The 22974-nt window shown below is 38.9% G+C and overlaps 1 protein-coding gene across 1 annotated transcript in view; it reads right to left on the reverse strand.

Annotated features, from left to right (window-relative positions):
* The window catches only part of LOC104982264 (zinc finger protein 845-like), a 28208-nt gene that overhangs the window by 5112 nt on the left and 122 nt on the right, over positions 1–22974 (reverse strand). Inside the window, 5 exon segments of the mRNA XM_010831613.1 lie at positions 14099–14513; positions 14598–15142; positions 17500–17596; positions 18509–18645; positions 18868–18990. Of these exon segments, the coding sequence (XP_010829915.1) occupies positions 14099–14513; positions 14598–15142; positions 17500–17596; positions 18509–18645; positions 18868–18990 (1317 nt within the window).

The raw sequence follows: 22974 nt of genomic DNA on the forward strand, positions 1-22974 counted from the left end.
AATAAATAGTTCAATTTACTACCTATGCAGTGCCATTAAATATCCAGTTTACTGGCTCCAAGTCACATGAAATAGAGAGAGCAGTATGTAACTTTATTAAAAGGGTCAGGAACCACATTGTTGAGAATAAAGTGTGATAGGAGAGCGCTCAAAATATACTGCAAAGGATGTCATATTAAGTATTACAGAGTATCAATGTGTCTTTTTATACAAAAGTAACTTTTGAGCCTTTAACATAAGACATGCACTATTTTAAGCCATCTAACAATCTTTTAAAAGAATTTGATCCGTCACCATGGATCAAACCTGAGACTCCCTACACTGCAAGGCAGACTCTTAACCACTGGACAACGAGGGAAGGCCCTGAAATGAAAGAATTAAAAAACTTTTTTCTCTTTTTTAAATTATGAAAGTATGATAACACATTTATAGGAGACTTGGAAAATACAGAACAAGGTTACATAGAATGCCACTATATATTACAATTGTTTTTCAAGTAGATAACTTAAGATTTTTAGTTGGAGTTACAATATCAAGCTCTCAAAAATTAACAGAATGAATAGACATAGTAGTAGGACACAGTAGACATGAAGAGCATGAGAAAGCAATTCATCATAATTAAGATTTATACAATTTTCACACAACAGTAGGATAAAAATTACGCAATTCCCATAGACTACAAACTAGTCCCAAAGACTAAAACGTTGATATAGTGCTGTGTATTTTGGCATCTAGTATTACTGCCAGAAGTCTAGAAAATTTATTATCTTAGTGATTGAATGATTTTAAAAAGAAGAGATTGTGATATTAAAGGAAGAGAAGTTTACATCTATTACACTATTCATTATGTCATGTATCATACTGCATAATCTGTAAGCTCCATTTCCATGCATATGTTCGATAAAAACATACACAATATTTGAGGTGACTTGGCAAGCATTTCCTTAGCAGAAACTAGAATGAAGAAACAAGAACAGTCCAACCAATGGAGGTGAGTTAATTCTGCGCAAACATAGTGTGCACCTAAAGAATCCACAGTATCATAAAGTAGGGAGACCAGGATTTCCGAATGAAGTTCCTGACTGGATGAGCAGAATCGTCATAGGGAGGCGAGGCTGGCAAGTGTTTGCCAGAGTCTGAGCACTTTAAGCCCCGGGGTACCACAACTAATGAGCCCTCATTCCATAATGAAAGAATCCACTGTAATGAGAAGCCCACACACCGCAACCAGATAAAGCCTGCAAGCATCAACAAAGACCCAGCCTAGTTAAAAAATAAAATAAAAACATAATAAGGAAGATGATAGAACTATGACAAGTACTCGTTAACGCAAGAGGGAAACAAGTTAAAAACAATGAACAAGAAAGACTTTGGGGGAGCAGGGAGAAGGATGCTGGGAAAACTCTACAAACCAGTAGAGAAGCTGGAGGACCTATGTGGGAACCATATTTTACTGCTTTCTCAGAAATATCTCCAGGAATTTAATCTTACTCATTCCCTCTTCCTTGCTTGCTCCCCTACTCCAGTCCTTCAATTAGACGTTCTGGTTGACATGTCAGCATTAGCTAGGTGCAGTTCTGCATGCAAAACAAACCACCTTATCTTCAAAGACCTTTCTTTACAACTCTCCTGGGATTACCTCCAGATCTCCACAAGGAAGCTTCCTTAATCCCAGAGTTCTGGTCTCTGTCTGGCTTTACTGCTCGTAGTTAAAAGATAGTAAGATAAATTATCAATAAATATGCGCTCAGCATTTTCTCAAAGTTGCTCTTCTGCGAGCTCTCCCTGCATTGTCTCTCATATTCCTGTGTGTTTGTGAGAATTATTCAGTGTGAAATTGCCACAGACCTAAGACATTGCCTATCCTGAAAATACTGAAAAAGAGTGTAGGAGTTTATGACAATTTCCTGGCCTTTGATGCTGCAGCTCATTGAGACTGGGGAATAGAAGACTCCCAATTCCCGTGTGTACCCTCCAAAGGAAATGCAAAACAAAATCACACTGAGATATTACCTCAGTCCTACTGGAACAGCTGTCACCAGGATGGAGGGGATATATGTATACTTATGGCTGAATCACACTGTTTTATGGCAGAAACCAATATAACACTGTAAAGCAATCATTTTCCAATCAAAAAATCCAGAGATTCCCGGAATCAACCTTCTAAGGTGCGTGCACCCATGCATACGCACACACACACACATAAAGACAAGAGATGACAAGTGTTATCGTGAATGTGGAGGAAATGGAACTCTAATAATTATACTGAAGCATGCGAATTGGTGTACCAACTTTGAGAAACAGTTTAAGGTTCCTAAAAATATATTTTTACAAACTTCCCTGGTGGTCAAGTGGTTAAGACTTGAGCTTCCAGTGCATGCGGTATGGGTTCAATTCCTGGTCAGAAACTAAGATCTGGCATGCTGTATAGCATAGCTAAATATATATATCATATAATGCATCATTTCCATTATGAAATCATTGTCTTAGAAAGATACCTGCACTCCCATGTTCATTACTGAACTATTTACAATAGCCAAGACATGAAAACAATCTAAGTGTCCAACAGACAACAGATAAAATCTGAAAAAGGACGAAATCTAGCAACTATACCAACATACTTGGATACTGCAAATATTTGCTCAGTACATTATTCAGAAATAAAGACCCTCACTTAAATAAAGACCTCAGTAAAACACAGTATTAAAAAGAAAAAAAAAGAGTCAAACTAACAGAAACAAAGTAGGTATCATGGTTTGTAGAATGAGGAGATATTAGTCAAAAGAATATATTTCTAGTTGTAACTGGAAGGAGTTATAGGAATCAAATTATAGTATGGTGAATATACTTATCAACACTCTGATATATGATTATAATAAGTGATCCTCACCCACAGAGACCAGGTTCCTATAGATCTCCCACATCATATCCCTATACAGGGCCCTCTGAGCAGGGTCCAGGCATTCCCATTCCTCCTGAGTGAATTCGATGGCCACATCCTTGAATGTCAACTGTTCCAATAAGGAAACACATTTCAGAAAGGGGTCATGAAAAGAGTTCTTATTGTCACAAAAAACTGAGGAGGAGAGAGGGGTGAGAATCATTTCAGTTGAAGTATGTACTCTGACAGATTGACTTATATGTATCTGGAGCAAATTATGGGTACCTAATTTTAATTCCTCATGCTTTTTCATAAAATTATGATATCCTCCAGTTAAAGCAGATTTTTCATATTTGTGGGCAATATATGAAATACACAGAAAAAAATTCAACAAAAGTTTACCTAAGCAGAAGTGTTATCTATTATGTTTTACATAATAAGTGATATTCCTTATCTACATGACTTACAGTATAATTGGCATCTTAAGAGAGGACAAAATTGAGACATCCCTGGTGGTCAGGTGGTTAAGACTCCACATTTCACTGTAGGGGACACAGGGTCAATACTCCTTTGGGGAACTAAGATGCCACATGCTGCATGGCATGGCCAAAAATTTAAATAAAGAGAGATGACAAGGTCCACAGTAGAATTTTTACAAAGTGTAAATATTAAGTGACAAAGATGATAAGAATAGCAATAACTTAAGGTGTCCAAATACTTTCTAGATATTAAGCATTACTCTAAATGCTTCATATGTAAGATTTTTTGAATGTGGACCATTTTCAAAGTCTTTATTGAATTTACTATTATATTACTTCCATTCTATGTTTTGTTTTTTTTGTCAGCATGTACAGAGAAAAATGATTCCATAAGAAAACTACTACTCCAAAAAACAATTTTAGGGACGTCCCTGCAGGTCCAGTGGTTAAGACTCTGAGCTCTCAATGCATGGAGCCCAGGTCCCATCCCTGGTCAGCGAACTACATTCCACATGCCAATTAAAAGAACCCACAAGCCATAATGAAGATGGATCTTGCAACTAAGCGGCACAGCCAAATGCATAAATACTTAAAAAAAAAAAAAGAAACTTTAGAAAAGCTGAAGCATAAGAAATCAACACTGAAAAATCAGTTGCAATTGTATACACAATTAACAATGTCAACTGGAAATTAGAGAAAAATTCTATTTATTATAATATCAAGAGGTAGAATACTTACGAAATATTGGCAAAGATATTAGCAAAGAAGGTAAAAGACTTATACACTGAATACTGCCAAACATTGCTAAAAGAAGTCCATGGAAACACACATAAAAGAAACCCTGTATTCAGGAACTGACAGGATTCTTAAAATGATCACAATACTCAAAATTTTCTGTGTGTGTGTGCTCAGTCAATTCAGTAATGTTCTACTCTTTGCGAACCTATTGACTCTAGCCTGCCAGGCTCCTCTGTCCATGGGATTCTCCAGGCAAGAATACTGGAGTGGTTTGCCATGCCCTCCTCCAGGGGATCTTCCCAACCCAGAGATCAAATCCACATATCCTGTGTCTCTGCCTGCACTGGCAGGTAGGTTCTTTCCCACTAGCACTACCTGGGAAGCCCTAAAGTTTTCTACAGACACACTGAAATACCTATTAAAATCTGAATGGCAATGTTTGTAGTAATTGAACAAATCATGTGAAAATTCCTATAGAATCTCAAGGGACCCCTAAATAGTCAAAACAGTCTTCCAAAAGGAATTGGAGGCCAACACTTTTAGATGTGAAAAATGCTGAAATCATCTGGGATGTGGTACAGGCATAAACAAATACACAGAAGCCAGTGGAGCAAATCAGAAAGCACAGAAATAACCCTTAGAATATATGGAAAAGTTGGCTTAAAGCTCAAAATTCAGAAAACTAAGATCATGGCATCCGGTCCCATCACTTCATGGCAAATAGATGGAGAAACAATGGAAACAGAGACTTTATTTTTGGGGGCTCCAAAATCACTGCAGATGGTGACTGCAGACATGAAATTAAAAGACACTTGCTCCTTGGAAAAAAAAACTATGACCAACCTAGACAGCATATGAAAAAGCAAAGACATTACTTTGCCAACAAAGGTCTATCTAGTCAAAGCTATGGTTTTTCCAGTAGTTCTGTATGGATATGAGAGTTGGACTATAAAGAAAGCTGAGCACCAAAGAATTGATGCTTTTGAACTGTGGTGTTGGAGAAGACTCTTGAGTCCCTTGGACTCAAGGAGGTCCAACCAGTCCATCCTAAAAGGAGATCAGTCTTGGGTGTTCATTGGAAGGACTGACGCTGAGGCTGAAACTCCAATATTTGGCCACCTCATGTGAAGAGTTGACTCAATGGAAAAGACTCTGATGCTGGGAGGGACTGGGGGCAGGAGGAGAAGGGGATGATGGAGGATGAGATGGCTGGATGGCATCGCTGACTCGATGGACGTGAGTCTGAGGGAACTCCAGGAGTTGGTGATGGACAGGGAGGCCTGGCGTGCTGTGATTTCATGGGTTCGCAAAGAGTTGGACACGACTGAGCGACTGAACTGAACTGAACTGAAACGGGCGGAAGAACTAGTAGAAAACTGCTAGGTTGCAAACAAATTGACACCACAGTTGTGTGGTTTTGTGAGATTTTATATGAAGTTTTTATTGGAGAGAATTAAATTTTGGAGTTTCTGGTAGTAAGGACCTTTTTATTTTTCATGACTGAAAAGACAACCCTTTATAATCCTTATTGTGTTTTGGTTTTGATGTCCATTCTGCTTTTTTACACAACTGAAATTCCCTAGGTTTAGCCATCAGTACTAGATCCAAAATCATGTTGAACAGGGTGCATAATGTCTGAACATCTTTTGTTCTGGCATCCTTACCACTATAAAGAGGGCATGCATGTGCATTATCTGTGATGTTAATGGAAGGATAGTAAACACTGTCAAAATTGCTGGGGAGATTTGATCTCATGGTATATTCATATGCATAATATTACGTACTCTACCCCAGGAGGCACCTAAGTTGGCATTGCTACTACTATTTAAGAATACATATCAAGAAAACTGAGTTGATTTAAGTCTCAGTCGTGTGAGTTTTCTTCTCACTATAAATAACTTAAGACATATTCACTGCATTTATAAGTAGGAAATATTTGGTGAAGCCACAGTACACATTGTTGTTATTCATTTTTCAGTCCCTCAGTCATGTCCGACTCTGTTTCATTTCATTCCTTTCATGTCTTTCCAACTTCACTGTTTGAAATACTTCTCCTATATCAGTGCTTGCTTTCAGTTGCCATTTCTTGACCATATGTGTATAAGAGCCATCTACAATATGTAACAAACTGTAAGTATTCCATTCATTACAACTCATGAATAAATGTTTCATGTTAAATAAATTGTATTATATGAAACATAATACATTTATCAAGAAAGTTATGAATGTCACCAACCTTGATCTTACAATTTATAGGAAAACAAAAGGAATGATTCTTTACTAAAGCAAAAGTCAACAGAAGAAATTCTAATAATTGTAAGGCACCCTTTAAAATAACCTGCTGCTGCTGCTTATATGACAAAAATATGCACAATGGAAGGAAAGTTATGACCAACCTAGATAGCATATTGAAAAGCAGAGACATTACTTTGCCAACAAAGGTCCGTCTAGTCAAGGCTATGGTTTTTCCTGTGGTCATGTATGGATGTGAGAGTTGGACTGTGAAGAAGGCTGAGCCCTGAAGAATTGATGCTTTTGAACTGTGGTGTTGGAGAAGACTCTTGAGAGTCCCTTGGACTGCAAGGAGATCCAACCAGTCCATTCTGAAGGAGATCAGCCCTCGGATTTCTTTGGAAGGAATGATGCTAAAGCTGAAACTCCAGTACTTTGGCCACCTCATGAGAAGAGTTGACTCATTGGAAAAGACTCTGATGCTGGGAGGGATTGGGGGCAGGAGGAGAAGGAGATGACAGAGGATGAGATGGCTGGATGGCATCACTGACTCAATGGACGTGAGTCTGAGTGAACTCCGGGAGTTGGTGATGGACAGGGAGGCCTGGCGTGCTGTGATTCATGGGTTCGCAAAGAGTCAGACATGACTGAGCGACTGAACTGAACTGAACTAATCAAAGAAAGTGTGAGTTTCAAAATGATGGCAAACCATGTACCAATTGTCAGGAAACATAATGGCTACAATTAAAGGATGAGCAAAGGATCTTAAACTATATATACTGCATACTTATTTTACATGAATGAGTGGTAAAGAACCTAAGATGTAAAAGAAAAAACAAAACCAGCTTATCTAATGAATAATTTAAATGAGTGCCACTATGGAACTGGGAGACAAATATAGCACTGAGAAAATGAACAATTTGAAGTTAAAAGTTTTGGCTGTTAGGAATTAAAGCTTCTATTCACAATTTCTGGGGCTTCTGTGATAGCTCAGTGGGTAAAGAATCCACCTGCCATGCAAGAGACTGAGGAGACATGGGTTCCATTCCTGAGTCAGAAGATTCCCTGGATGAGGAAATGGCAACTCACTCCAGTATTCTTGCCTGAAAAATCCCATGGACATAGGAGCCTGGTGGGCTACAGTCCAAAGGGTCACAAAGATTTGGACATGACTGAGTGATTAAGCATATCAGTTCAGTTCACTCAGTCGTGTCCGACTCTTTGCAACCCCATGAATCGCAGCACGCCAGACCTCCCTGTCCATCAGCAACTCCTGGAGTTCACCCAAACTCATGTGCATCGAGTCAGTGATGCCATCCAGCCATCTCATCCTCTGTCGTCCCCTCTCCTCCTGCCCCTAATCCCTCCCAGCATCAGGGTCTTTTCCAATGAGTCAACTCTTCGCACGTGGTGGCCAAATATTGGAGTTTCAGCTTTAGCATCAGTCCTTCCAATGAACACCCAGGACTGGTCTCCTTTAGGATGGACTGGTTGGATTTCCTTGCAGTCCAAGGGACTCTCAAGAGTCTTCTCCAACACCACAGTTCAAAAGCATCAATTCTTCAGCGCTCAGCTTTCTTCACAGTCCAACTCTCACATCCATACATGACCACTGGAAAAACCATAGCTTTGACTAGACGGACCTTTGTTGGCAAAGTAATATCTCTGCTTTTTAATATGCTATCTAGGTTGGTCATAACTTTCCTTCCAAGGAGTAAGCGTCTTTTAATTTCATGGCTGCAATCACCATCCTCAGTGATTTTGGAGCCCCCAAAAATAAAGTCTGACACTGTTTCCACTGTTTCCCCATCTATTACCCATGACGTGATGGGACCAGATGCCATGATCTTAGTTTAAGCACATACACACTGACAATTACAGCATGTTAATGTGTATAAATTAATAATAAATGTTTTCATAAATCTTCACAAACATCCTTAGTATATCTGTAAAACTGAATTCTTAGATTTGACATTGTGGTTTATAAGAAATACAGACTTGGTCATTCAGATGAGAAGTTCATTAGTATGACTCACAACTTATTTGCCAAAGCTGGTCTCCTATCTTGCCTTGATGGAAGCGGACTGTGAAGTTAGATAATGGGGAAAAAGAAGAAGAGATATTTCATGAAAATCAATATACAGAGTAAAAGTAGGAAAAAGAAAATATATTTAACATCAGTAACCAGCAAGCCTGAGACCTCTGTGCTTTATGTTTCTTCCATTGGCACCCCTAGAGGCCTTCAGGGCTCATCAAAAGGGAGAGTTTCTACTCTACTTGGGTGATATCCTTTAGGAACTTGTCATTGTTTGTGGGAATCGGCAAGTGGCAACAAAGTTTTTCAGAAACCACCTCAGCTTATCAAGTGTGCACAGTCATTGCACTACATTTGAACTACTATATTTCCAGGAGATGGTATATCAAAATCACAAAACACATCTCAGAGACTGGCTGTCTACCTCCCAGGCAACACTGAGTCCACAGTTCTGGCAGCAGGAAAACATTAGCTAAGTACTTTGCTGAAACCAGAGAGTCTGTAAGGGGAAAAAGAAGTTCACATCTCAAACACACATTTATCTAGGGTCCAAATGAAGCCAGTGGCAGAGAGAGAGGGGAAGGAAAAATAATTCTGAAAATTGAATGAAGCTTGAGGCAAAAACCTAGTTCCTGAAGACCACAATAATTCCTGCCTGGTAGTACTATAATTTAACATAATGCTCACTGATGGTGTTTGTAGATATTTTTATCTTTTGGAGTGGCAAAAAAGTTCATTCGGGTTTTCTAAAAGCTAATATAAAATAATCCAAATGAACTTTCTGGCAAACTCAATATATCCCACATAATATGATACTAAATTTATATATAATTTAAAATCTTATTTGCTGGACACAAAAGAAGTTTGAGATTACTTTCATGGTAATAGAGTAATTGCTATAATATGTCTATGACATAATGAAAATATTTTTTCTAAATATCTCCTGTAAAACTACATAGTCATGAAGAAGCATAATGAAGTGTTACATCATTTATACATCAAAATTAAGTATTAGTAAATGAAATAATAAGTGAAATGTTCTCCAAATAACAGCCAAAGTCTCGGCATTTTAACGATATGATTACATTAGTTAAGAATGTCAACACAGGGTCTACCCTGGTGGTCCAGAATATCAAAAGTTTTGGTATATCAAAAGTCATGCTAACATTCCATGCACATCTACCTTCTAAAATCGTATTACATTATTTGGCTGCAAAGAAAAAAATTAAACCAATGAAGAATGATGTCAGAAGGATAGCAGAAAACTAAACAGGCACTCATTAACCCATGAGGAACTCAATATATAATAAACAAACAGAAAAGCCTTTGGGAAAACTCTACAAATGAGTAAAGCCTCACTACCTGTCCAGAAAACATTAAGCCAACAAGTGTAGGAAAAGTTCATGACAATTTGCTGGCCTCATGACAATCTGAAGTAATTGAATTACAGCTGAGCTATTTCAAATCCCAAAAGATGATGCCCCATACGTGGAACAGGGAACAGTGCTTTCCGGTACCTTGAAAGTGCTCAGTTTAAGTTCTTGTCTGAAACAGCTTTAAGATAAAAGCTTGTATTTGCATGGGCCGCTTACATCTGAAACTGATATTTCCTCCTAACAAGCTGAAAACAATTTCAATAAAAGCAATAGAACTGTTCTTTTCTATTAATGTGCTGTGCTTAGTTACTCAGTTCTGTCCCACTCTTTGAGACCCCATGGACTATAGCCTGCCAGGCTCCTCTGTCCATGGGGATTCTCCAAGGAAGAATACTGGAGTGGGTTGCCATGCCCTCCTCCAGGGGATCTTCCCAACCCAAGGATCAAACCCAGGTCTCCCACATTGCAGGTGGATTCTTTACTGACTGAGCCACCAGGGAAGGCCTTTCTATTAATACTTCACCAAAAACTCTGTTTTAAAAATTCCATTTAGCACCAGTGCACACAGGCCAAGTTTTCACATTAAAACTATTTCTGTACACCATCTTCAATCCTAAGAACTTAATGGTGCACTTTGCTTCTGTAATAAAAGTACCCAGGTGGAATAAATGTGTGTTGATGAAATGAACATGATTCATTCAAGGTTATGAAGAATAATTAAATTTTAATTAAAACAGGAATGAAGAGATAGCAAAAGGTAATGGCAGCCATTAAATGTCAATCATACACATACATCACGGCAGATGGTGACTGCACCCATGAAATTAAGATGCTTACTCCTTGGAAGGAAAGTTATGGCCAACCTGGACAGCATATTAAGAAGCAGAGATGTTACTTTGCCAACAAAGGTCTGTCTAGTCCAGGCTATGGTTTTTCCAGCAGTCGTGTATGCATGTGAGTTGGACTATAAAGAAAGCTGAGTGCCGAAGAATTGATGCTTTTGAACTGTGGTGTTGGAGAAGACTCTTGAGAGTCCCTTGGACTTCAAGAAGATCCAACCAGTCCATCCTTAAGGAGATCAGTCCTGGGTGTTCATTGGAAGGACTGATGTTGAAGCTGAAACTCCAATACTTTGGCCACCTGATGCAAAGAGCTGACTCATTGGAAAAGACTCTGATGCTGGGAAAGATTGGGGGCAGGAGGAGAAGGGGACGACAGAGGATGAGATGGTTGGATGGCATCACCGACTTAATGGACAAATTTGGGTGGACTCCAGGAGCTGGTGATGGACAGGGAGGCCTGGCGTGCTGCAGTTCATGGGGTTGCAAAGTTAGACATGACTGAGCGACTGAACTGAACACATACATACAGGATTCTGGCACTTTGGATTACATTTTTCTTTCACAATCAAAAACTGCCCTCTTTTTAATTTCAAAGAGCAAGACTAATTTTTCATTAATCACATGTATAGAACAGCTATTCCTAAGCAATGCAGAATGTTACCAACTTTCCATGTGTATGCTGCTACCAGATAATCACTTAGCTTTTCATTTTCTTCCCATGTGAAGTCCAGTCCATTAAGGTCCTGCTGATCTGTTCATAGTGATTGGCAGATGCTTCTAATGATTCATTGTGACCTATCTCCAAAGGACACCCTTGAATAATAAGCATGGCTAATCATGTCATATTTTTATATTACTTTTCGTCCCTCTCTGATGCTAATTCACACAATATTCAATTGGATAATTTAAGATCCTTCCTTTTTTAGGAAATAAGGATATGCGTCCCCCACACTAAATGACGTCAGCCCCCTCATTTTATCAATTTCTTCTCAGACTATCATAAAAAAGCTGTAATGAATGCATAAGATCAACAGTCTTCAAACTTCAGGTAGAAAGGTATAAACAGTTCAAAAAGTCTCTGGTAATTACATATTTATACAGAGCCATTTCCACATATGTCCTTCTTTCTCTCATATAGCAAATATGTCATTATTTTTAACATATTGTCACTTGCAATGATTCTGCACCGTAATAATCTCAGACTTATCTCGGAGAAATGGGCTCTTCCTCATAGCTCAGTAGTAGAGAATCTGCCTGCAACGCAAGAGACGCAGGTGCAATACCTGGGTCAGGAAGACCCCCTGGAGGAGAAAATGGTAACCCACTCTAGTATTCTTGCCTGGGAAATCCCATGGAAAGAGGAGCTTGAAGGGCTACAGTACAAGGGGTCACAAGAGTCAAGACACAACTCAGTGATTAAACCACTACTACCACAATCTTGGAGAAATAACTTATTTACTCCTAGTATTAAATTTTCCAATGTGTACTCTGCTGAGAGAATTACTCAAAAAATTTACCAACATCATCACACTTGAAAGGATTCTCGGAAATATAAGTTCTTCGGTGAATGCTGAGGATGCACTGGTTTCCACAGTTGGTAAATTTCTAGTTTCTGAGCTGTATCGGTGCACTTATTACACAAAAGGTGTGGATACCCAATGAAAATTTTTACAGTACTCATTACATTTGAAGAGTTCCTCTCCAGAGTAAATCCTGCGTTTCAGAGTGTCTATCTTCTGGTACAAGCCTTAGCACAGGTATTGCTTTGTGCGGTTTCTACGAAAGATGTATATTGAGATGTCTAGTGCATTATGAGACCTGCACAGGGCCTCTCCTCATGGATTTGAAGTGTTTCTCCTTAATGGTCTGTCTGATCTTGCCTAATTCTTGAATTCAACATAAAGGTTTTGTCACTCTCATTGCATTTACAAGGTGTCACTCTACTATGTCTCTTTTTTTTTAATTAAAAAAAAATTTAAACTTTTTATTTTTGGCTGTGCTGAATCTTTGTTGCTGCACGGGCTTTTCTTTAGTTGCAGCGAGTGGGGGCTACCCTTGAGTTGCAGTATGCAGGCCTCTCTTATGTTGGGAGGAGCACAGGCTCTAGGGTGTGTGGGCTTTGGTAGTTGCGGTGCACAGGCTCAACAGTTGTAGCGCATGGGCTTAGTTGCTCTGAGGCATGTGGGATCTTCCTGATCAGGGATTGAACCCATGTCTACTGCATTGACAGGCATATCCATTACCACTGAGCCACTAGGGAAGCCCTGTGTCCCATTTTCTGACCTTTGGGTAAAATCTTTGCCACACGCATTACATTTCTGTGTCTTCTCTCCAGGATAAATACACTGATATCTAGTGATGAAGGAGTAATAATGTGAAACTTTGCCACAGTCATTGTATTTTTAAAGGATGATGTATTTGGTGATTCTGGTTTATAAGAAACAACCTAAAAGCTTTGCAAAATTCAATACACTTGTAATGTTCTGTGCAGTGCAGATTACTTGATTATTGGTGAAAAGTGAGACCCAAGTAAGAGTTTTTCTAACGTTCACCCCGGAGAAGGCAATGGCACTCCACTCCAGTACTCTTGCCTGGAAAACCCCATGGACAGAGGAGCCTGGTAGGCTGCAGTCCACGGGGTCGCTAAGAGTCTGACACAACTGAGCGACTTCACTTTCACTTTTCACTTTCATGCATTGGAGAAGGAAATGGCAACCCACTCCAGTGTTTTTGCCTGGAGAATCCCAGGGACAAGGGAGCCCGGTGGGCTGCCATCTATGGGGTCGCACAGAGTTGGACACGACTGAAGTGACTTAGCAACAGTGTTCACCCCAACTGTGAGGTAATTTTGAGAATGAATTCTTTGGTGATTGAATTCCTTGTCTAAAACACATTTATCACATTTCCCTCCAAAAGGACCTTTCAAATGAAGTTAAGAGGTGGACACCTGCTAAAACCATTTCTTAAATTTCCTCACAAACACAGATTACCTAACAGTAAGTTAGACTTGAGAGTACACCAAAGGATTTGTCACACTCATTTTATTAATAAAGTTTCTCTCCACTACGATTCTTTGGTGGACTTTAAAGTACACATTTTGACTTAAGATTCAGAGAAAGTTATAAAATTTCTACAATTTCTATACAGTACGGATTTTCTTATAATAAATGAAGCCATGCCACTCATGAATGTGCACAAGTTTCTCCCCACCATGAATTTCCCATGACTTTAAAATGTCATTATTAAATGAAGATCTTCCCACATATATCCATTAACTTGGTTTACTATCTGTATTGATTCCCTGATGCGTAGTAAGGGTTGAGGTCTGAGTAAAGGCTTTTCATTACTCACTGCCTTTGAAAGGTTTTTCTCCATTATGAATTCTCTGATGAACTGAAAGGTCTGAATTTTGACTACTGACTTCATCGCATTCCTCACAATACTATAATTCTTCTCCAGTCTCATGTCTCAGGTGTTGAGTGAGGGTTGACCTGTGATGAAAAATTTTGCCACACTTAACTACATTTCTAAGACTGCTCTCCTGTATGAATTTTCTGATGACGTCTAAGGTGTACTTTCTGACTAAAGACCTTGTCACAATCATTGCATTTGTAAGGTTTCTCTCCAGTATGGACTCTCTGATGTCTTGCACAGTTTGAATGACACTGAAAGAATCTGTGACATACATCACACTTATATGATTTCTCTTCCCTATGGACTAATTTATGCTGAGTGAGGGCTGAGTTCTTATTAAAGCTTTTGTCACACTCGTTACATTTGTAAGGCTTCTCTCCAGTATGAATTCTCTGATGAATTCCAAGGTTTGATTTTTGATTGAAGGCCTTGCCACATTCATCACATTTGTAAGGTTTCTCTCCAGTATGAATTCTCTTATGTCTTGGAATGCTGGAATCATGACGGAACATTTTGTCATATATATTTCATTTATATAATTTCCCTTCCGTGTGGATTAACTGATGTCTACAAAATTTTGTGCTGTAATGCAAGGACCTTCCACACTCATTACATTTATAAGGTTTCTCTTCAGTATGATTTCTCTGATGAAACACAAGGATTGCCTTTTCCCTAAAGACCCTGCCACACTCATTACATCTGTAGGGATTCTTTCCAGAATGAATTCTCTGATGACGTGTAAGGGTTGCTTTTTGACTAAAGACCTGGCCACACTCATTGCATTTGTAAGGTTTCTCTCTAGTGTGAATTTTCAAGTGATTTGTAAGGTCTGTTTTTTGACCAAAGAGCTTGCCACACTCATTACATCTGTGAAGTTTTTCTCCAGTATGAATTCTCTGATGATTTGCAAGGTGTGAATTTTGACTAAAGACTTTTTCACATACATCACATTTATGTAATTTCTCCTCTGTATGGATGACCTGATGTCTACTGAGGTTTGATCTCTGAAGAAAGATTTTGCCATCCTCAACACATTTGTAAAGTCCTTCCCTCTGTGCTTCCTGGTTTTGTGTCACTATTAAAGGATGCATGTAATTACTCTCATATATATGAGAAAAGTTCATTTCTGCACTAGAAGAAATTCTCTGAAGCAGTGAAGATGGGGCACAACTATTGAGAATCTTGTCAGCTTGAATGAATTAATCAGTTTTGTCTTCACTTTTAAAAATATACAGTTTCTCCTGAAAGCTTAAGGCAAGCCAATTTTCAATAAGCTTGATTCTGGCAACACTTTCATCACGTTGATCTTTATTATCAGTGAGATTTTCATTATGGGTTATAAGCATTCTTTTGTAATTTTCTTCCTCATCTTTCTGCTTAGACTGGAAGTCGTATATATTTTCCTGAATGACCCTAAGGTAAAAAAGGTCCATTTCATTCCTTTCAGGTCTTCCCAGTATCCATGACTGGAATACCTTTCCTCTATCAGAGTTTGTCTTCAGTTGTAATTTCTTGACCACAGGTACGTAAAAGATATCTACAAGATACAACGAACCGTATACATTCATTTAAATTTGTAAATAAATGTTTGTTAAATGCACAGTAGTATACCAAAAGTAATACTTATGTCAAGCAGTTATGAAGCTACCCAACCATGACCATAGAATTTGTAGTAATAAGAAAGTAATGATCTTTACTACAATGAAAGGGATCAAAGGTAATTCTAATAATTTTAGGGCACCCTAGTTTCAAATAACCTATCACAAAAACAGGCATATTGGAAAAACTTCCATTATCTATTAAAGAAAGTGTACTTTTCAACCATTAACACCAAAGCGCATACCAATTATATGTAAATATTATGGTCTTCTTTAAGTGAAGCAAAAAGAATATTAAACCATATATATATATATGTGTGTATATATATATACACACACACACATATATATATATTCTGCCTAATTATTACACATGAATAAATGAAAAAGAACATAAAATATATTCTAAAACTAAATAATCCAAAACTAGATTATCTAATGAATACCCTAAATGAGTGGTGGTTCAGAATTGAGAAAGAAATACAGCACTGTGAAAATGAAGAATTTGATAAAATAGTTTTTGAAAAGGCTAAATATTTTTTTAAGTACCTTGCCTGTATCTGTATACCCATGAAGTAGCATAAAACATTCTGAAAACCATCATCTGTAAATCAAAATTAAATAAATTAAATATGAACAAATGAAACATTCTTTAGTTATATGAAGAGCCAGTAAATAGAGCAATTCCACACATATGCAGGAACTTTAAACATATAGTTTATTGGCTCCAAATTATATGTAATGAAGAGTGAGCAACATATAAATTTATGTATAAATTATGACATAATATTGTTAAAAAGTTTCCCAGATGGCTCAGTGGTAAAGAATTCGCCTGCCAATGCAGAAGAAACAGGAGACATGGGTTTGATTGCTGGGTTGGGAAGATCTCCTGGCAACCCCCCCCAGTATCCTTGGCTGGAGAATCCCATGGACACAGGAGCCTGGTGGGATACAGTCCAGGGAGTCACAAAGACAGGGACACGATTGAGCGACTGAACATGTATGTACAATATTGCTACAAACAAAGGGCAAAAGAAAGAGATACAAGACATAATGCAAAGTGGTACTATAATAAATGTAACAGGATACTGATTTTTTTTTCATATAAAAGTAACTTTTGAGTCTTTCAGTTCAGTTCAGTTGCTCAGTCGTGTCCGACTCTTTGCGACCCCATGAATCACAGCATGCCAGGCCTCCCTGTCCATCACCAACTCCCAGAGTTTACTCAAACTCATGTCCATCGAGTCTTTAAAAACACACTATTCTCTGCCATCTAACTCTACTTATTCATTGTTAAAAGCGTGTGGAAGATAATCACAATTCTTCAAGTAAGGGAAGTAGATTCAGGGCTTTACATACATGACCTCAGTTGACGAACAGTTAGAGAAAGAAGGTGTGAATCTGAACCTACAGACAAAATATTCTTTTTTTTTTAGGCTGCACCACACGACTTCCAGGATCTTAGTTCCCCAACCAGGGATTGAACCAGGGACATCAGCAGGCAAATTGCAGAATTCTTACCACTGGACTGCCAGGGAATTCCCAAGACAACATATTATTAGCATGACTCCCCATTTGAGTAGTCCACCAGACTAAGGTATCAAGGCAATTCAGTGAAGAACAGATTTTGAAAAACTGGTGCCTATTAAAAGAATATGCACAGTGGGAAAATAAAAGGATCTCCATCTGAACTTTACATGTGTACAAATAATAGCTCCAATTTAAAAGTTTTGGTTATTATGAAAAATCTTCTATTGCACATTTTGTACAAGATGTTTATACGGATAAATGTTTTCAAATCTCTTGGGTATACCAGTAAAAGCAACATTGCTGGGTGTAATATTGTCATTTATAAGAAACAGGGATGTGGTCATTCAAATGAGAAATTCATTAATTCCACTCACACCTTCTTTGGCTAAACTCATCTTCATTAAGGCCTTGCCTTGATGGAAGGAGACTGAGAAATTAGGGGAACCCATGGCTATGGGTGCATAAAGAATTCTAGAACCACAAAGGCAAAAAAAAAAAAAAGAATTAGCAAATGGGCAAAATGAGAAAGACTTTTCACTAAAGCTGGAATATAGAGTAAAAGTAGGAAAAAGAAAATATTTTCAACATCACTAACCAGCAAGTGTGGGACCTTCACATTTTCTGTTTCCTCCATGTACACCCCCTACTACCTTCAGAGTTCATAGAAAACTAAGAGTCTCTACTATCCACTGGAGATGATCATTATGAACTTGTAACTCTGGAAAGTGGCAACTGGGAACAAAGTTTTTCAAAACCATTCTCAGCGCACCAAGTGTGCACTGTCACTGCACTAGAGTTGAACTGATATTACATTTTCAGGAGATGGTATATCAGAATCACAAAACGTATCTCAGAGACAGGCTATCTCCCTCCCAGCCAACAGTTCCAGTAGCAAGAAGGCATCAGATAAGTACTTTGCTGAAGCAAGAGAGTCTATAAGGGGAAAAATGAGTAAATGCTCACATCTCAAACATGCATGTCTCCTGGATCAAGACCAACCCACCGGCAAAGACAAGGAGGAATGATTCTGAAAACTGGACAGAGACTGTGCAAGGAAGCTACATGTCCTGAACACCACCATAACCCCTGACAACCACTACTATAATTTCATGTATGCTCACTGATGGTGGTTGTGGATTTATCTATATAGCATTTAATCTGATGGTAAATTTATCTATGATTTCATGTCAGTCCCCACAGCCCCGTGCTCTGCCTCTTGCTACAATATGATTTCTACAGAAATCTACACATTTCTACAGAAATTTCTACACGTAAGAAGAAAGAAATGTGATTTGCTGTGGCTTTTCCAGAATCATCGTTCTTTATCTTGCTAAGGACTGAGGACACAACGGAGGGGTCAAGGAAAACATTTCAGAAACTTACCTTCTGCTGGCCTCCTTCAGAATAAACAGGGAACAGTATACAATGCAGAAACGTAGCTTACTTTCTAGAATGGCTAACTCAAAACGCACATGAGTAGAAAACATGACACTGGGACTGTTAAAGTTTGTCATTGAGCTCTAAATAGAGTGAGTTCTGAAATAACTGTATCACGAAGTGGGTAGATTTTTTGAGGAAGTTAGGTTGAAGTTCCTGATGCCACATCCTGAAGCTTTTCATGTCTGAGCCAACAGGGCTTTGAGTCAGTCAAGCAAGGCAGGGGTTCCCAGGAGGCAAAGAGGGGAAAGGCAGAGATACCCTAGAGCAGTTCCCCACTTCAAAGGGAAGTGATCCTCACTCACAGAGAGCAGGTTCCTATAGGTCTCCAACATCACATCCCTGTACAAAGTCCTCTGAGCAGGGTCCAGGCATTCCCACTCCTCCTGAGAGAACTCTATGTACACATCAGCGAATGTCAACGATCCCTGAAATGAAAATATATTTCACCAAAGGGCTCTGAGGAGAGTTCTTATTCTCATGGAAAATGAGAAGAGGAGAGAGGGTTAAGGAATCAATTCAGTTGCAGTATGTATTCTGACAGATCTATGCAAAGGGATTTGGAGCAAATTGTGTGTCTCTAATTTTAATTCCTCATACTTTTTCACTTAATTATAATGTCCTCCAATCAATGTGGATTTTTCATACTTGTAGACAATACATGAAATACACACAAATAAAAGCCAGCCATGGGTGGTCTAGACTGAAGTGTTGTATAGCATCTGAATGAAAATAAAAACACAACATACCAAAATTTATGATATGCACTCAGAGCTGTACTAAAGGGGAAGTCCACATTGCTAAAAGCTTACAAGTAGTAGAAAGAGGCAGCTTGACACTACTGTTCAAGACACTAATGAACATCTCCGCCAGAGACATTAGACAAGAAAAAATTCAAAGTTATCCCTGTACAAAGTCAAGAGTAAAATTACCTGTTTTTGTAGGTGACAAGGGTTTACATGTAGAAACCAAAAAGATTCCAAGATAAAACTACTACCTTAAAAAACAACTTTAGAAAAGTTGCAGCCAAAAAAAAAAAAGCACACAAAAATCAATTGTGTTTCTATACACAATGAACAATGCCAACAGAAAATTAGAGAACAATCCTATTTACTATGGGCTTCCCTGATAGCTCAGTTGGTAAAGAATCTGCCTGCAATGCAGAAGACCCCGGTTTGATTCCTGGGTCCAGAAGATCTGCTGGAGAAGGGACAGGCTACCCACTCCAGTGTTCTTGGGCTTCCCTTGTGGCTCAGCTGGTAAAGAATCTGCCTGCAATGAGGGAGACCTGGATTCGATCCCTGGGTTGGGAAGATCTCCTGGAGAAGGGAAAGGCTACCCACTCCAGTATTCTGGCCTGGAGAATTCCATGGACTGTATAGTCCATGGGGTCGCAAAGAGTCAGACACAACTAAGCAACTTTCACTTCACTTTAACTTCCTATTTACTATAGCATCAAAAGGAGTAGAATACTTTGGAACAAATGAATCAAGAAGGTGAAAGACTTGTACATTGAAAACTAGTAAACATTCTGAAAGAAGTCCATGGAAATAGAAATAAATAAAAAGACAGCCATACTCATGGATTCGAAGATGTAATATTCTTAAAATGATCACATTACCAAAGTGTTCTAGAGATTCAGTGGAATCTATATCAAAATTTCAATGGCAATTTTTGCAGTAATAGAAAACAAAAATTATGCTAAAGTTCATAGGGAATCTCAAGTAAAGTGAAGTGAAGTTGTTCAGTCATGTCCAACTCTTTGCGACCCCATGGACTGTAGCCTCCTACGCTCCTCTGTCCATGGGATTTTCCAGGCATGAGTACTGGAGTGGGTTGCCATTTCCTTCTCCAGAGGATCTTCCTGACCCAGGGATCAAACCCAGGTCTCCCGCACTATAGGCAGACGCTTTACCATCTGAGCCACCAGGGAATCTCAAGGGACCCCAAAGGGCCAAAATACTCTTGAAAAAGAAGATGGAGGCCATCGTTGTGAGATTTCAAGACATATTACAAAGTAATCAAGATGATGTGGTATTGGCATAATCAAAGATACATCAGCCAATGAAGCAGATTAGAGTATCAGAAATAGGAAATATTATGGCGGCCCAGTGGTTAGAACTCCCCGTTCTCGGTGTTGAGGGCCTGGATTCAGTCCCTGGTCAAGGAACAAAGATCTTGCAAGCTAAGAGGTGCAGCAGAAAAAAGAAAAAAAAAGAATACCAGAAATAATTCTTGATAAATATGAAAAACGTATTGACATTGATGCCAAGACTACACAAAGAAGGAAGGTCTGTCTCAATAATGAATGGTGCTGACGGCATAGGAAACAATAAACAAAACAAAAAGACAACCCACAGATTGGGAGAAAATATTTGCAAATGATGTGACTGATAAGGAATTAGTCTCCAAAATTTACAACAGCTTATGACACTTAATAGCATCAAAACAAATAACCCACTCAAAAAATGGGTGGCAGAAGACCTGAATAGATATTTTTTCTCTAAAGAGCACAGATAGATGGCCAATAGGCATATGAAAAGATGTTCAAAATCGCTAGTTACAAGAGAAATGCAAATCAAAACTACAATGAGATATCACCTCACACTGGTCAAAAAAATCTACAAACAACAAATCCTGGAGAGGGTGTGGAGAAAAGGGAACCCTCCTGCACTGTGGGTGGGAATTTAAAATTGCTTCAGTATGGAGTTCTTAAAAAACTAAAAACAGAGCTACCATATGACCCTGCAATCCCACTCCTGGGCATATATCCAGAGAAAAACATGACCTGAAAACATACATGCACCCCAATGTTCATTGCAGCACTATTTACAATGGCCAAGATGTGGAAACAACCTAAATATGCATCGACAGAGGAATAGATAAAGATGTGGTACAAATACACAATGGAATATTACTCAGCCATTAAAAAGAATGAAACAAGGCCATTGCAGCAACATGGACAGACCCAGAGAGTGTCATACTGACTGAAAGAGTCAGAGGGAGAAGGAGAAATATCATATGACATCCTTTATATGTGGAATCTAAAAAGAAATGATACAAATGAACATACTTGCAAAACAGAAAAAGACTCACAGACTTAGAAAATGAACTCATGATTGCCAAGGGGAAGGGATGGTTGGGGACCTTAGGAAGGTCATGTACACACTGCTATGTTTAGAGTGGATAACCAATGGGAACCTATTGTATAGCACATGAAACTCTGCTCAATGTTATGTGCCAGCCTGGATGGGAGTGGGGTTTGGAGGGGGAATGGATAAATGAACATTTATGGCTGAGTCCCTTCACTGTTTACCTGAAACTATCACAACACTGTTAGTCGGCTATACCCCCAATACAAAATGTTTTTGTTGTTAAAAGAAAATTTAAAAAAAATAATAATGAATGGTGCTGAGAATGTAGGTACCTTCTAGCAAAAGAATGAAGCTGAAACCTTACCTGCTTTTATCAAAGATAAAACCTATTTTTATCGAAGATAAAAACTTCAGTGTGTCACCCAATACAACTCACGGAATAGAAACACAACTTCTGAGTGATGGAGGTGATAAAAATGATTTAAAGAATTTCCCCTATTTAAGTTGTTTTCATAGAGTAAATTCAATAATGCAATAAAGCACCCACTATCACTGAAGTCTGTTTCTGAATTGTCATTCCACTCTCAATCATTAAGATTTTGAAGAAAGTGACTCATTCATTTACATTCAGTGGCATTAGAAAAAAATCAGAACAAATTTCCCCTTATTGAACTGAATTTCAGATTTTACCAGATGTTCTGCATATAATACCTGACTTCCACATGCAGCTTCTTTACCCTGGTTGACAGAGAGCAGACAGCACATCCAGATGGGCCCTAAGCAATCCCTGCTGCCCAACAGCACCAAGACCCCGTCTCCAACCCATGCATGTGAAACCCTACCCAGGATGGTGCCCAGGGGAGCCTCCTCACAAGGGCCAGGTTAGCGGGTCATGGGGAGATGGGATCTAAGTGGAGATGACAGGCCCTGAGGGAAGGCCCCAGGTGAGTGTGTGTGTATGTACAGGAGTCAGAATACTCCAGAGTCAGAGAAGATTAGCGAGTCCAGAGAAGGGCATTTCAGGAAGGACAGACTGAGAATCAACTGAGAATATGACTTTACCTGAGCAAGAGCCATTCCTGACTCCTTTTCCTTCCCCTTCTTCAACTTCAAGGCTTCTTCCTCAGGCAACACAAGTCTTCAGAGGCCTATCATGAAAGATAAAAACGTGCTTTTAATGTTTAAAGTCAACACACCCCTTTCCTGTGCCACAACCCCACACAAGCCCTCACCATGGGGAACAGACAGTTCTCTATGGCCACTGTCTCAGGAGGGACTCAGGACAGTCAACTCCCACACAGAGTCCAATATAGGCAC

The sequence above is a fragment of the Bison bison genome, unplaced genomic scaffold (genome assembly GCF_000754665.1).
Source record: "Bison bison bison isolate TAMUID 2011002044 unplaced genomic scaffold, Bison_UMD1.0 scf7180017860037, whole genome shotgun sequence".
Taxonomy (NCBI): Eukaryota; Metazoa; Chordata; class Mammalia; order Artiodactyla; family Bovidae; genus Bison; species Bison bison.